The sequence below is a fragment of the Podarcis raffonei genome, chromosome 11 (assembly GCF_027172205.1).
Source record: "Podarcis raffonei isolate rPodRaf1 chromosome 11, rPodRaf1.pri, whole genome shotgun sequence".
Taxonomy (NCBI): domain Eukaryota; kingdom Metazoa; phylum Chordata; class Lepidosauria; order Squamata; family Lacertidae; genus Podarcis; species Podarcis raffonei.
Genome location: NC_070612.1, coordinates 47,312,379 through 47,329,198, shown reverse-complemented (window position 1 = coordinate 47,329,198; position 16,820 = coordinate 47,312,379). Strand labels below are relative to the sequence as shown.

The 16,820-nt window shown below is 40.5% G+C and overlaps 1 protein-coding gene across 4 annotated transcripts in view; it reads right to left on the bottom strand.

Annotated features, from left to right (window-relative positions):
* Positions 1-16,820, bottom strand: part of PRDM6 (PR/SET domain 6) — a 96,914-nt gene that overhangs the window by 21,548 nt on the left and 58,546 nt on the right. For all 4 annotated transcript variants that reach the window (XM_053408157.1, XM_053408158.1, XM_053408154.1 and 1 more), the window contains exons 4-6: positions 13,675-13,802; positions 8,179-8,303; positions 2,181-2,523 (exon numbers count right to left, since the gene is read on the bottom strand). In XM_053408157.1, the coding sequence (XP_053264132.1) occupies positions 2,181-2,523; positions 8,179-8,303; positions 13,675-13,802 (596 nt within the window). The remainder of the gene's footprint in view (positions 1-2,180; positions 2,524-8,178; positions 8,304-13,674; positions 13,803-16,820) is intronic.

The window sequence follows — 16,820 nt, the reverse complement described above, 5'->3', positions numbered from 1 at the left end:
GAGGGTAAGATGTTAGTATGTGTGGAATACCCACGTACACACAAAAAATTGTTCCACCACAGAAGAGGAACTTTTGTACACATGTCACTTCAGATTATGCCCAACACAATGCTTAATTTGTGCTATGTCAAGGCTAGATAATTTGGTTCGAAATGCTTTTTTTTAAAATTAAGTAAATCTTTCTAATTCAGATTCAGTCAGAAAACTAAGCCTTGTTTTTCACCCTCAGGCTTTTGCTTATTGTTGCCTGAATGTTCAGGTTCATGAGTCACAGCACTAATAGGGCTCTTGTGATTAAGATCCTATAAATGTTTGGAGAACTTTGAGAGCTTGCATTTTATTGGCACATTTATTGGTGAGAATGCTGTTACAAGTTTTTGCCATGAAAATATAGGAAGCGCTATTGTACATTTTAAATTGTAGTATGAGAGCAGTAAACAACAATGGAACCTGCTAACTACCAACATTAACCCCAAAGGATTTTGAATCTTTCAGTGCAGTGAGATTGCATCCATCTTGTAGTGTGCTGTCAAACTTAATAACGCTTAGAGCCACTGAAATCAGTTGACTTAAGTTAGCCATTACTAATCTGTCACATAGATTTCAATGGGTCTACTCTGCAACCCCATTCAACAGCAGGGATGAACAAAAAGTAGTTTGGGATCTACCTGTGGATCTCTGGGTCACCTGCAAGGGTTTCTAACTCCCATCTATAAAGCATCTTCCCTGCCCCATGCCAAAACAATAAGAGACTGGGGGTGGGGAGGGATGCTTGGCAGAAAACCAGGACTAGATTTTTGCATGAAAATGTTTAAGTGCTTAGTTCTGATGCTGATTACTGATATGACTTACCAGTTCTGGTAGTGGTTACCAAATCTAGAGCTAAGCATGTGTTCCGAAGTACCCCCGTCCTTAATTTTTAGTGTAAGTCTGCATGGCTTACTATTTTCTACCTGGCCTTGGCTGAAGGAGCTCGGGGTTTTAGTAAAAAATGAAATAGACCTGCAAGCCTAAAATCTGCCCCGCCACTGTGATACAAGACCAACATGAAATTTGCATTGAAATGTACTGAGGATGCAGAGTGATGAAAGTGGTTACATGTTTTCCACAGTTCTCGAAATGTTGTAGTAGAGCTCTGAGTTTATCCGTGAACATGGATGAAGAGTTTTGGCACAACTCTTACGTCTTCCAGAGCTCCATTCTAGTCCATTAATGTCCGCTTTCATCACTGAGATCCTGCAGCAGCAATACTTCGTGGATTGCAGCCTGAATGATTATTCCGGGAGTGTTAGTTGTTTTATTAAAGCATCTCTTTGCTGCTAAAGGAAAAGACAAAAACAGAAGCAGTCTTTTTATTGAATTAATCTGATTTTCGTCTTTTGTGCTGCCAGCTATCAAGATTGTCAAATAAACCAGATTTGATTTATAAATAATAGTTCCATTATCTCTACTGGGGCACTGGTCAGAGTACCTGAAATTTTAATTCACTTGTTCAGCTAAATTTCATCCTCAGTTCATGGCCATAAAATTCTGTATTGACAAACTTTCAAACCAACTTTGACTCTGAGGTATCTAGTCAACATTTTTCTTCTGTGTGGATATTAGTTTATTGAATAAGTGGCATCTGTTTTCCTCCACATCACTGGTGGGGTAGGTATTTCCTTTTGACAGCTTTGCACGATTTATAGCTTTGCATGCTCCGAAGAAAAATAGTACTAAGCAAAAAATTCCAATTCATTACCTCTTAGTACTTAATTAAGTTCATACACATTGCACACTATAGGTGAACCCTGAGATGACTATGACAGCTGCTGAGCAGCAAGTTATATTATCTTTCAGAGACAGAATGACTTTTAATTATCTTGACCTCTTTTTTCCATCTGTGATATCCATACATTTCCCTTCTACTTTGTTCCCCCTAACAGATGTACCGAGCCAAGATTATATTCTTAGTCATTTTCTCTTATCTCTGTGTTTAGGTACCCCGTGTTTTTTTCCAAATAATAAAGCCAAGCTATGTCCACCATTATCTATGTGTTTTGTACAGCAGCAGATGAATTGCATTGTGCAGGTCCCTCCTAATAATGTTCTGGTGGTGGAAAGGGTAACAGCCTGATAAAGCAAAAAGAAATGGATCTTACTATCAGAAGATATAGAAATAAAGAGTGCCCATGTTTTACCTGTCAGGGTTCTGTGTGCACACATGCATCTGTAAGAGGATCCGTTGGGTGAAAGTCTTAAAGCATTGCCCACATTTCCAAAGATGCCAGTCACTGAACTCTGAATTTAGTTGGCTTGTTGATGTAGGGCTCGCAAGGACTCGCTGGTTTTTTACACTGATCTGGTTAAATCCTGATTCGATAGAGCCTGATTTATCCAGAAGAGAGAAATTCCTGTTACACGGAGTCTGTGGAAATACAATGGACCGCTGTGGAGTGGCAGAGGGTAGTTTGCTACTTTTGTTAAATGGCTGCACGGTATCTTGTCTTGACATGGCTTCCATTACAGTTGAAGGGACATTCACTAAGAGAAGAGGGTGGGGGAAGAGAAAGTTTTTCTTATAACGAAGTATTCAGAGATAGGGAAAAAACCAAAACAATTTGAGTTAACATTAAAGAAATATCTGCCACCTGCCTTCCGCCTACTGACTAGAGCAAGTGTTTATTACTAAAGATGCACATTAAATGGGCCAACCTAGTACAGTGGTACCTTGGTTCTCAAACTTAACCCGCTCCAGAAGTCTGTTCCAAAACCAAAGCGCTCCAAAACCAAGGCGCGCTTTCCATAGAAAGTAATGCAAAATGGATTAATCCGTCCCAGACTTTTAAAAACAACCCCTAAAACAGCAATTTAACATGAATTTTACTATCTAATGAGACCATTGATCCATAAAATCAAAGCAATAAACAATGTACTACAGTCACACAATCAATCCATCAGTAGCTGGACTGGGTTCCACACAGTCACAAAAACAAAACAAAAAAGCCACAAAAACGCAAAATAAATAACAAAAACAGACAGACCTCAGTATAACACTCAAATTGGAAGTGTAACACTCAAAACAGAGCATGTTCGGCTTCCAAAAAAGGTTTGCAAACCAGAACACTTACTTCCAGGTTTGCAGTGTTTGGGTTCCAAGTTGTTTGAGCGTTTGGGTTCCAAGGTACCAGTAATGATTTCAGGCCTGGTCTACTCATGTAGCTGAATGAGGTGACATAATTCTAAGGTGTAGAATGCACTGTACTTCCTGACAGCAGATGGGAGATTCAATTTTGCATTGCTAGAACAGGGAGCAAGTAGCAGGTACTGGAGGGTGTTGTTCCAGACTGGAACCACATCAGGGGCAAAGGGTTAAAGAAGCAGTCCCAGTCCAGATCAGGTAATTTCATGACTGCTGTTACTTAAAGAAATATTCACTCGGGTGTAAATAATGTGATGTCCAGTTTGGCCCTAAGATCATTAAAATTTAGCTTAAAGGAAAAGTTACTTTGAAGGGGCAAACCCCTTACGTCCGTCATTACTTCTTTTGCAAATTCATATTCACTATAATTTATTCCATACAAAATGTTATTGCACTTAGTTTCACATCTGAGCAATGTACTAAATAAGGAATAGAGAACAGTGAATAGCATCAATGATTTCTCAGGAGTCAGAGATAGTCTTCAGTTTTACAGCTGTTTGCTGCTGTTTACTTAGAGTTGTCGTTTTTTAATTGCCATATATTAGGGGTGCACAACCATTTTGTGCTATGGCCAAATAACAATTTGGGGTAATTTTAATATTCCCTGAAGCACGGTGTCAATAAATCCTGCCAAGTTGGATCATAGACACCACAAAGCCTTGTGTTGCTCTGTCACTGTTTTTTCTGTGTGTCTCTATGTTTCTCTATTCCAGGCTTTGCAAGAAGTGAGGCTACTTGCAGCTCACTGAAGAGCTGCTGCTGCTGCTGCTGCTGCTTCTTCTTCTTCTTCTTCTTCTTCTTCTTCTTCTTCTTCTTCTTCTTCTTCTTCTTATTATTATTATTATTATTATTATTATTATTAAAAGCAGAGCAGGGAAGAGTTTGTTTTCCAAAAATTAAAACACTTATTTGTTTAAAAGTTTGTCCACTGCTCTGCTTGGAAGTTGGGGGGGGGGGAATCGTCAGCACTTCTCAGTCAGAATTAAGGACAGCCTCATTTTGTAATGCCTATCTGGATGACATCACCTGCCAGCATAACAAGGCCAGTGTGAAGCTGCTAATGTGTACAGAAAATATGGGCTCAGGCTTAGTTAAGGGCTGAGTTACAGCAGGGCATGGCTACTAATAATCTAAGAGTTCTCCATGGAAGCCTGATCCAAGACATCCATGAGCTTAATAGGAAGGCAATTTTTGGTGATTCCCCTTGCCACCTGTAGTCCTCCATTTCCCCCTTAATTCTGCTCCAGAGTGTCACCCAATCCTTCAGAGCAATTTGGGGCAGGGGAGCTATAGGAGGCAGAAGGAATAATTGAAAATTGGTCTTGTCCCTGGTCTACTTATGTATGCATTCTGTCAGCAGACAGACACCATCCAATATGCCACACAGTGGCCATTTACCTAGTCAGAAGGTAGGCGGTTGCAGCCCAGTGTGCCAGCCCTCCCCCCATAGGGCAAAATGACATCACCATGATGGCCGGCCACAATCCCGAAATTCAAATTTGTCCTATCAGGGGCAAACTGAGGGGTGGAGCCTAGGAGAATCCACAGGGCATCCTTATCGCATAGCTGCAGCCACATCAGCCTTTGAATGGGGTCTCAGGCCAGAACTTACAAAGGCATTAGGCAGGTGGCACTCAGAAGCATACAAAGGATATGTTTGCCCTGGATCACCCTCACTTAATCTTTCCATGTAACTCCTCTCTTTTAGGTACCCCTTCCAAGAACGCCTGGATTTGTGGGCAAGGAGCAAAAGTCTACGCGAGGGCAATGACTTGGGGTGCGCAGCTGGGTCTCCAGGCCAGGGCCAAGATGACATGGATGGGCCAACGTGGCATGTGCTGGGATGTTCTCATCCCTAAGCTGGAGCATGAAACAGCAAGATGCAGCTCCTCTGATGTGTGGTCCTGCAGTTGGGTAAAATGATTCGACCACCTGGAAGAGCGTCAACATTATCCTAGTCTCTGACGTAAAGAGACTACACAAAAAGTCTCCAACAATCATCATCATTGTAGGTCAGAGCTCCTAAAACATGAGCAGTGGCTGTCCGTGTGGAAGGACCAGCCTGTGTTAATCATGTCCTCTGGAAGATAAGTGTTGTGGAGCAATGGAACACCTTAGTGACCCCCACCCAGCAATGAAGTTTTTGACAGTATGGACTTTTACAGGCCTGATGGTGTACATTTGATGCCTGCTGGAAAGGAATGCTGGTTGAGCGATGTGGCAGAGGATTGGTTGCAGCTGTGGTGTGTTTGGTGGCAAGATGGCAAAAATTAGTCCACGGATTAAGGCATTGGTTGAAATCCTTAGTCCAATTCTGGATGGGGTGAAGTGGTCTATCACCCCAGCTTCAAGCAGGTGGGTTCACAGAAGGGTTGGGCGGTACTCTGATTTATTGTCTAAAACCAGTATGGCGTTCACATTGCAATACTGGTTTCATACTTTTTGAGGTAGCAGTACATCATGGCTCCTCAGCCGCTGCGATGTATCAGCAGCTCAAATTGCCTTTGCCCGAGTGGGCGGGCTGCAACTTTCCTCTTGGGGCAGTTGGTTGCTCCAGGAGGAAATACACAGCCTGCCCACTTGGGCAAAGGCAGGGAGGCACCTTTGAGGTAGAGCTGGGCAATGTTGGGTTTTCAACACTGGTTTGGTGATAAACCATGATGTTGAAAGAACTGCATTGGCCCCAATCGGCAAGGCACAGTGAAACTGCCTCAGCTCTCATGACAGGAGCTGAGGCGCATTCACCCCAGCGCATCATGGGCTGCGGCCAATGCTCCTGCCCCCAGCCTGCTGCTCAGCTGGGGGACAGAAAGGCTCCTGCCCCAGCTAAGCGAGTCCTAAGGTCCCTGCTGCTAGTGAATTCAGAAGCCTGTGACAAGGCTATGCTGGGAGCAGGAGGGCTCTGCTCCCCCCTCCCAGGGGAGCCTGCCCTGGTGTCCCTACTGCCGGCATGGGAGGCTGGTGAGCTAACTTACCTGCTTGCTCTCCGCTCCCTGAAGATGGACCAGGCGGCAGTAGCCAAGTACACAGAGCCTCTTGGGCTCCTGCATTTGACTGCCTTAACCCGTGTGGGCACATTGCAAAGCCACCCTATCTATGCCTTGCAGAGAGGGGCTGCTGATGAGCACTGGGTCCCGGCTGCCTTCCACCAGGAGAGTTGGCTCCTAAGCCAGTCCACCCTCCCAGACAAAGGCAGCCAGGCGGTAGCCAAGCAAGGCTGCCTTCACCAGAGCCCACGCCTCGCCGGAGCTCCTTTGAATTTCTCCATTGAGGGGCGTGCATCTGTGCCCCCTCAATGGAGAAGAGTAACGGAACCCGCACCTCCCAGCTGAGCAGTCCCGTTCCCACTCCTACTTCTGTGTAAGCAGGGCTCTCAGCTGGGGAGGGGGAGCACTTTAACGGAACCCCCACCCTCACCACTGGCGGGTCGGGGGCTCCATAAACTGCTTGGCTGAGGCAAGGGCAGCAGCACGCACCTTGGTCAAGCAGTTTAAAGAAGTGGAGGGAGGAACAAGCTGTATCGGCACCTCACCGATGCAGCTTGTTTCTCCCTCTGCCAGTATGACGGCAGAGTGCGATGGCGGTCTCATCAGTGGTATATCACAGGTGAAACTGCCACCACTCCCAAGCTTGTTTCGCCCTCAACCTGCTGGGCACTGGAGGTAGAAGGACTCGAGTGGTGGGAGTTTCACCAGCGATGTACCGCTGAGTGAAGCTGTCATCATGGTCTGCCCCTCATACCGCTCCTGGGTGATACATTGATCTATCACCCAGGCCTACTTTGAGGGCACACCAATGCCTCATCAGAGCCTCCTTGAACCGCTCAGCTGGGGAGGAGTCCCTTCCCCCCAGCTGAGTACAAGCCACTGGGGCTCGCACACTGTGTAGGGCTGGCCAATGTATCTTGGCTGCTTCTTCCTCCACTAAGGCGGGAAGGAAGAAACAGCCAAGATACATTCCAGACATCATAATATATCAGCATATTGTGGTATTTAGATGCTGATATATCGCCCAGCCCTAGTTCACAGGTTACCCCGTTAGAGGGGTCTAAGTGGATGTCTCTGTCCAGAAGCCAAGCAAGGGGCAGATGGGCAGCCTAGTGAGGACCACCTTATTAGACCTGCATCTTGAATGGTGCTCCATCTCAGGCATGGCCATCAGCCCATCTGGAGGCTGAAAATGGATATATACCCAATGCGTGAGTCAAAGCCAACCTATATCTGAAAGCAATAAAAGTTGTAGCCAGTTTTAATCCCACAACATTGTGCTGTCTGTTTTGTCTTGCACCTGTTGCTTCCTGGGTTTCACCCTCTGAGGGGCAGCGGCTCTACAGGTGGGTCCATAAGCAGTTTCAAAATTTTAAAAAATTCTCTGTGAATATCTAATCATATGGTGGAGGTTTAAAGATGCTGACAGTGATAACTCTACATGAAATACAGGGGGAAAGTAATATATTTTAATGTTATATGGAGGGTGAAGTATGTGTCATACTGCAATTAGTATACTTTGGACCAAGACATAAATTCTGCACCCTCTGCTGATCACTGTTCTCAACAAAGGCATGGGAAACTGGTGATGGTTAACAACCTTCATTGTGCTCTGGACTCAAGGACTCTGCTTGATGTGGATTATCCCTCATAACATGGTTCCAAAAGATTTTCATAAAACATGTTTCTGTAGCCACTTTAATTGTTTTGTCTATTATTTCAATCTACAGACTACTTTTCCATGTTTCAGTTTTCAGAGTAGTGCCATTTTGAGTAACAGCCCAAGCTTCATTCCTGGATTCTATGTTTAGTTCAATTCTGTCCCTACCAAGTCAAGAGTTTTTTCTTAGTGTCTTAAAATGGATCTCTAAATCAGAAAAATTCACAATAATTTAATGCAAACTGAGTGTTCGCATATTTAAATCTGCACATATTTTAAGGAGAACAAAGAACTAATTGTAGTAACAAACTGTGAAACCAACATATACGGAGATGAAATAAGATACTTACAGTTCTCATCTTGTGCAATGCACTGTAACGGGATTCCAAAGAAAGATGTGTAGCTGTCATTATACCAGACCAACAACTCTGTGCCCCTGGGAATATCCATGCAAGCTCTGTAGAATATATTTGACCTGGTCATAACAAACAAGGGAGAAAGAATGAATGGTTGGGCAATAATTCTTCAGGAGCATCCACTCATCAGTGGAAGAGAGAGAAAAGCCTAGTGAAAGCTGCCCTCCATACAGATCCTAGTGGTTCTAGCAGAGCTGGCCCCTTCTATTACCCCACTTACTATCTCAAGATTGCTTAAGGAAGAACTAACTTGTCCTGAGGGGATGAAGAGAAAAGGCACAAACCGTTTTAACTGTAGCTAGGAGTATGAAAAGAGCTGGTATAAGCAGCTAGCCTGTGACAAGCATGGAAGGTAGCTACTATAAATCATTTTTTAAAAACCCTAATATGTACGTATTAATGGTATTTGTATTTATTTTTACATAGGCAGAGGTTGCCCTGGTTTGTTTTTGTCAGAAGACAATGCACAAATACAATGAATAAATGGACAGATGGATGAAAGAATTCTAAGTGGCGCCCATGTAAAGCATAAAAACAAAGTGCATTGTATTTCAAAGCAAAAGCCATCTGAACTCTGAATATGTAGATGAATACAAATATATAATTTTGGCATAGCATCCTTAAAATATGCTTGTAGAGAAAATGATTGCCATGACGGAAGAATATTTCAAATTTACAAGAAATGTTTAAATGCCTGGGGGACTTTGGGGTTCTGGTACTAAAACCAACACCAACACCCCTAAAAAACAACCCCAAATCTAAAGTAGATCCCACAAGCCTGAAATCTACTTCTGGCATAGACACAGTAAACAAATGATTTAGATCTAAAATAAAAACGTTACTAATAACCTTGACATTTCTTTACACTGCTTTTATCCCAGAACAGAAATACATTTCTCAAAGCTTTAGCTAACCTCTGCTGAATATGAACATACATTTCTATAGAAAATGGCAGTCCACTCTAGGAATGTTTCCTCAAAGTAAGCTCCAAAGTGGGGCTTACTTCAATGAGACTTTCTTTTCTGTAAGTATGCATAGGATTGCATCCTTTGTGATATCTGTGGTTACTGTGAATTTTTATGAACCTTTTAAGTTTGAAAGGTGGTATATAACTTTAATAAATTAATATGCAGATACACCAGGTCAGGCCTTCTCCTTGGTGACGCCCCGGCTTTGGAGTTCCTTCTGCCCCAAAATTCAACAGGCATCTATGTTGACGTTATTTTTAGATAGGTGTTTGGAAAGTGTGACTGATTTTCTTACGGCTGACTGTTTTACTGCTGGTTTATGTACCCTGTTTTTTATTGGCATTTATTGTTCTTTATTGAAGATTTACTGTCCCATGCCCTAAGATCTTTCGATGAAAGGTGGTATAGAAATATTGTAAATAAAAGAATGAAGGAACATATCTCTCCCCACCCAACCCCTAGAGTACGAATAGGGGAAGCATTGCTATTTCATAAGAATCACAAATATTGGATGAACATAAATGACAACCAACTAAGTCCAAAGAAGGAAAAAAATCTAGGAATCTTATTTTGCTTTTGATACACCTTCGTAAAAAATAACAGACACAATGAAAGTACATGCAGTACGATCCTATCTATATTTACTAAGAAGAAATTCCCACTGATTTCAGTGGGGCTTATTCCTGGGTATATTTCCCTAGCATTACCACCTAATGTCTGTACTTGGCTTAAGCATGGCTCACCACTAAACCCATGGATGTAGTAACAGTTACCCATTTACCTATTCACCAGTAAATCCATATTTTTGTTTAGCTAATATCTTATCATGGAGCTGAGATTCAAAATTTGTTTAAGCAGATACATAAAAATCAGCTAACAATTATATGAAAACCTACATGCTGGTAAAACCAATGTGAGACCAGGCTTTTAGGAGATAAAATAATAAAAATAAAAATAACTGTGGAGTGGCTGTCGCTGAAGCCAGTTATAGTAAAGTAAAACATACTTAAATGAGATGGATAGTAATTCAATAAATACAAGACAAGCTTTCCATTCTGGCTGAAATATTGCCTACCAGAATTATACAGTCATTGTAGTAAGAAATGACAATTTTTTACATTATCTTGTGTAAAGTGTGGAGACATAAATGGACTTTTAAAAAAGTTGAATCTCCACTGGTTTCTGCAATGAAGAATTGCTACAAATATTAGCCTGAAGTTTGAGATAAAAGTGTGCAGGGTTGGTAGGCCTTAAATTTAGCCTCTCTATAAAGAATTGGCTGTAGCGGTGCAATTTGTTTCTTGTATAACACTGCCGACATAAGGAGAATCCTTAACCACATTTTTCATGGCAGTGAGATATGCACTTGTCAACATATTTTGTCACCGCAAAGTGGCTCTTGGCAACAGGATCATAAAGATCAATAAAAAAGTGCAGATTCTCAATATTTTACAAGCAGCTGCAAAAATTTCATTTATCTTGTTATTTTCCTCGCTTACTGCCACCCTGTCTCGGGAGGGCACTGCTGGCTAAGCATAATGCTTTTTCCCAACATTCTATGAATATCTGACAAAAACTCCTGCCTCCGTCTCTTTCCTGCCCTCTCTCCCTACCCCTCCATCTATTTCCACCCAAGCTGTACATTTTATTAATTCTTTCCACCATTACATAAAAATCAAAATCAGGGCAGTGCTATAAATCACCCGCATCTCCTGACTTTAAAAAAAAATAAAAATGAGTCTACTTTGTACTTCACCCTTGTAACTTTTCATCTCTCTGTTTGGCTTCACCTAACATAAACATAGCAGCCCAGCAAATGAATGTGCTAAAACCCAATGACACACTTTGCTGCTGAAAGAGCTGAACTGTTTTCAAGCAATGGGTGGTCTCTAAGGCTTGGAGTAGGCCAAAAAAAAAGGGGGGGGAGTGTAAGCATACACGATTCCTTACAAGCATATAGAGCTTCCAAAACTTGCAGAAATCTCTGCATGCTGAAGTACATCAAAGGGATTTTTCCTCTTTCGGATAATATTTCCTTTGCTGACATGTATTTAGTATTGTGGTTGGATGACTCATAAAGATAGCTTTGTGGCGTCCCAACGCAGTTGAAGTAGAACACATGCCAACAAACATTATTGTCAGCTTCAAAATAAAAACAAAACGTTCAGCTAAGGGTCAATCAATCAAGAGTGCTTTGAAGAAAATTCCATTTAGATATTACAAATCATAACAGAATGAATTTGAAACAGCTGACTTTCAGTGAGGAAGACGTCCATGCACAATAAAAAAATTAAGACGGTTTTTCAGTGTCCAACTTTTCTATTTTCTTACACTTGGACGTGGTCCCTGGTGATAGATGCCAATTGTTGTTTTTTTAATTGTGTTTTTGTAGTTCATTTTTAAAAGATCTAAAGTAATCGAAAACAGATCAACAGAGGGAACTCTAAGGAACAGCTCCATCATGAAAGGAGAATTGTAAAATCCACTTAATATTGACAGATGTGTAATGACTTTCTCATGGTCTCATTTTGCTTGAGATTTTAATCTGCATGTACGCAAATATGCACACACATAGTGTTCCAGTGATTTGCTGCAGACATAGTGGTGTAAATGGATGTAAATACCTCCCTTGTCTGCAAGGGCTATCTGTGGTTCCTTCAATGGAAAGGACAACTTTACACATGCATCCTTTTTGGTAGGCAGAAGTGTCACATGGATGAGCATATACAGGCTCGTGGATAAACATATACAGGCCTTCAAATCTGCATCAGGGCAAAATCTAAGTATGAAGACTTTGCATAAATGCTCATGACAGAAAAAAATTGACTACTAGTCAAAGTGTTCTTTATGATCTCATAAACAATTCTTTGATTTACCAATTTAATACTGTTTTGCTGACATTCAGAACAATTGTTGTTGACTTCTTTTAAAAATATAAGTCTCTGTTGTTGCACTTGGATTAGTGACACAAACTGACAAGTGTTTCCCCCCCTCTTTGAACTGCTTTTGTCTATTTTGATGGTTAACCCAAAGAAATATAATTTGATGATTATCTAGTTATGAAACTGGGTGTATACTACAAAAACTACAATGTTTCCCCCTTTTTCATATGTGATTTTTAAAATAAAATAAATAACACAAAAAAGATTAAAGCTTGAGGTTATTTTTTAAAAGAATAAGCTAATGTAGCAGTTTCCAAGTTGGCCATTCCTTCATACTGCTAAAAAGTCCAGTAGGGCCAAACAGTTATTTATCATTGAGAGCCCCTATATTTACGCAGCACATTTAATAAGCAGCTTTGACTGTAAATGTGAGCTCATAGTCACCTTCTATATCCCAAATCAACTTCTCATGTTGGTTCCTTAGCTGACTATAGACTCTGGTCTTCTTTGCAGGCAGGTGCTATCCCACAAAATATCTGATTATCTGTGGATAAAGTTGACTGCTCCAATATTTTCAGACCAAAGTGGTAGCAACATTTGAAAGATGAATAAGCAGCATGCACTGTTTTTGGAAAACTGTGCTTTTGGCTTACCTTTTCAAGGTAAACATTGGCAGCCGGGTGAGTGGTACTATGCCTTTAAAAGCTGTACAGAAGGGACATATATTGCAGGTATCAGTCCTCCAACATCCACAGCACTCAGGAGTGGATGTCAGTTTGCAATAAGACAGCTCAGCAACACATGTGTCTCAGAAGTCACACGTGTTGTTTTCTTGCCACTTCACTATATTCATTTTGAGAAAGCAAGTAGGAAAAGCATATTATGTGAAGCCAGTTAGCTGAATGCAAGGAGTTACTCTTACGAAGGACTATAAAAGGGAATGAGACACATTTTGGGGGTACAAATAGTTTAGTAAGGATTAGCCATGATAGCTAAATGCTAGCTCCAGTTTCTGAGAGAGTTAGTGAGGAGCAAATCAGCTGCCTTCAGGCTTATGAGCTTCCTAGAAATATATGGTGGGCCACAGTGGGAAACATGAAGTTAGATTAAATGAACTTTAGGTCATTTTATGTTGTTATGCTCGTGGCTTAAATGTGAATTCCTCTGTCTAAATAAGACCAGGCCAGACCTTTTTATGTAAAGCGGACAATGGACATATGCCAGAAGCATACCAAAAGAAGAAATTTATTGCAGGGGTACTGTTCTGCAAAATGGAACCAGCAGAAGACTTTGCACAACTTAGCAGAAGTACCCATTTTGAAATGCTGTACAAACCCTTGTGGTTGTAGATATTGTAATGTGTTCTACAAACAGAAGCGCATCACTGGGATTCAGTTGCCTATTCTCACAAAACCATCTTGTGCTACATCAGATAAAGCCCTCCCATTTTCAAAGGGCACATTTAGATCCAGCCCAGTAAGTTCAGCTCCTTACAGTTTTCTAAAACACATTTCTTTGGCAATGTTTTTATCACAGCAAAATAAACAGATATTCGGAGAATAAACTGAAACACACTTTACCTGTACTGGACTACGGTTAAGTTCTGCTCCCCACAGTGCCTTGCACATCGAATATACCTCATCCAGCTTGACTTACTGGGTTCCCCACCATCAATAAAGTGCTGTAGTGTCCCATCTTGGTCATATATCTGTAAAAGAGGTCAGAAGGTCAAGTAGTTAGAATGAATCATCAGCAATCATTTTCACTGCTTTGCCAGTGTTTCTGTGCGCCTGTTCCAGAAATTTATAGCAATGAGATTTCACAGCTTATTGATGCTTTTAGAAACCCAAACGGAACAAAGAACAAAATATTTTTAGTGATGGAAGTTTATCATGTCTCTCTTATCAGGCCAATCTTTCCTATATTTAACAGACTGTTGGTATATCAAAGAGGTAACCATGTTTCCCAAAGAATATTTAACCTACTTTGACAGACCAGCCTTAAATAATGAACTGTGAGATAAACAAACATCAAGAAATCTGGATGCAAGAACTGCAGTGGAACGGCTGGACAAGGATCAACATTCTCTAAGCAAGTATTCTTCTGTTGTTGTTGTTGTTGCACCAAAACCTCTCACTGACCAAATATTTCCCAAAAAAGTTATTTGCATAATGCTAAATGGGAAAGGAATGTAAGGAACAACCATGCTGGGAGAAATGTTTGCCATTTTGTACAGAACTGCAAACCTAATTGAACATGTAAATAAAACGGACAACTTAAAAATCGAATGTCAATCTGTGCAGGAAATGCTGAATACTATACTATACTGGGTTTTCAGCCCGACTATCTGGTGGCAAAGATACTCATCCAAGGATCAATCTGTAGAAATGAACTTGACAAAAGGTATACCTCTGTGATGGAGTAAGCATTACTAACATAGGAAGTTGTCTTATACTAAACCAGTCCATTAGTCTATCTACACAACAACCGGCATCAGCTTTCCAGAGTTTCAGGCAAAAATCTTTTTTACTTCTATCTAGAGAACCCAGAGATTAAAGCTGGGATTTTCTGCATGCAAAACATGTGATATTACAATGAACCATGTTCCCAAGATTGTGGTGTGTGGGGAGCAAATCCATACTTCTAAGTTAATTATAATGAATGAAAAACAACTATTTTTAGATCCCTCATCTGTACAGGGGTTTCTTTATTTTTCTTCAAATGAAGAATGAAAGGTCTATTTAACAGTAAGTGTACTTTTTAAAATATGACATTCTTTATGGGGATAAGAGAACCACAGTTTAAAGGTTACTATATTTTTAACTAACACCTTTTCTTTTGAGCCTTGCTCTTTTACCAAGGTCAAAGAATCAAATCTTTATGAGGGTTGTGAATGTTTAATACTTTCTTTTTGTGACTCTCATGATTATTTCATGTGCTTTTGGTTCTCTAGGGAATTAGAAACAGAAGAGCTAAACAAAAAAACAAAACCAAAGTATTATTTAGGGCTCATTGTTCCAGTTTGGAAAAAGCTGAAAATGCAATTATCCCTTAAATCAGAGAAAGTAAAGCTCCCAAACCTGTTCAGAACTGACCACACCATGCCTGTTCATTGAAAAGCTACTTGTGGTGCCTTTGGGTCAACAGTTAACTCAAAAAGCAATGGTGAAGCCCCCTGATATTCAGTTGAAAAATATCTAGAGCATTCAACAAAATGAAACTACACAGCTCTCAGTTATTCTCTTCTGTTATTTTCCTGATATAAAATACCTTAATATTATCGTGTCATCAATAAGCAAGCTTAACTTCATACTCATATGAAGCAGGGATGAGGAGCCTGTGGCCTCCACGTTTTTGGACTAACCTCAGCCCCAGCTGGCCAGCTTAGCCAATGGGCAGGACGGCAGGAGTTTTAGTCCAGCAATATGAGACAAAGAGATGTGAAGGCCCAGGGGCAGGGGCAAATTGGGAGAGGACCCAATATTTCCACAAGGACTCCCCCTGCCCCATTTTTCCAATGGAAAAACTCAAAATTTTGGGAAATACTGAAAAACCCCCTCCTATGAATTATTTTGATCTTTTGGAATGAAGAAATACTTTTTACTCTCTCATAATGTGTGCTATGCTTATTATGTAAGGGGGGAAAGAAATATATGCAATATTTAATTTCTTATCAAACCTAAAGTTATCTAATTTTAACACCATAAAATGTATGAGATATCTCATAGTTGTTTCAGTGTTCCTGTCTGGGTTTTCCCCCCAATCTCAGGGTAAGGTCTTATTTCTCAGGAAATGGGGTGTTCTTTAAATATGCCAATTAACCATGCCAAATAGTATAAGTTTGGGATGTATTTCAATTTCTCCCCCAAAATTCCATTTACCTCCAAAACCCCGGGATAGGGAAAAGGCAGAATTTCCTTCCCCACCCCCACCCCATGGCTTCAAAATTTCCAGAAATTATAAATCTTTAGCCAAACCACACATGACATGGTAGATCCATCAACAGATCTATCAACTTTTGATCAAAGCACTGGTAAATCAGGAAACTCGTACAGGGAGGGAAAAATTGAATATCACTTTAATCAGTGCCATTGCTTTGACCGCATCGAAGACCCCAATGCCTGTTTTGGAGTATTTTTTAAAAAGATATCCAGTTATGGAACTTCTACATCACATGTGAATTGGACCACAGCTTATCCACAGAAAATGCTCCTTTCATTTCTGTAGAGAATCTAGTGCTCGTATAATTGTTTTAATCAGATCATGCATAAATATTGAAGGACTAACAATAAAAGCAAACACCAAACTGTAATTGGTTGACAGATGTAATTTAAATGCTTAGGCTTAAATTCTGTCTCCAATTACATGTGCTTATAACCCTTTTAAATTAACTGTGTGCAACTGAATACAGGCCTGGTGCTTTCATGAGTACTAGACTACTTAATTTCAACACTTTTAAGGTTTAATGCTTTTTGAATAAATATTGTGGGTTCCAACTATATTAAAAGTTTTGCTATGCAGCTAAGTAAAACCTGTTGTTAATAGTGTACTTCAAATATTTCCAAACATTTAAAAAAATATGTTTAAAATATTTTTAATTACTATTTTATGTAAACATGACAGGCCACAATGACTGAAATGATGAGGATTGTGGGAATGAAGAAGTCTTTTATACTGAATAATCCTTTAACGTTTCTTAGAGCACATCAGATGCTATTCCACTTGA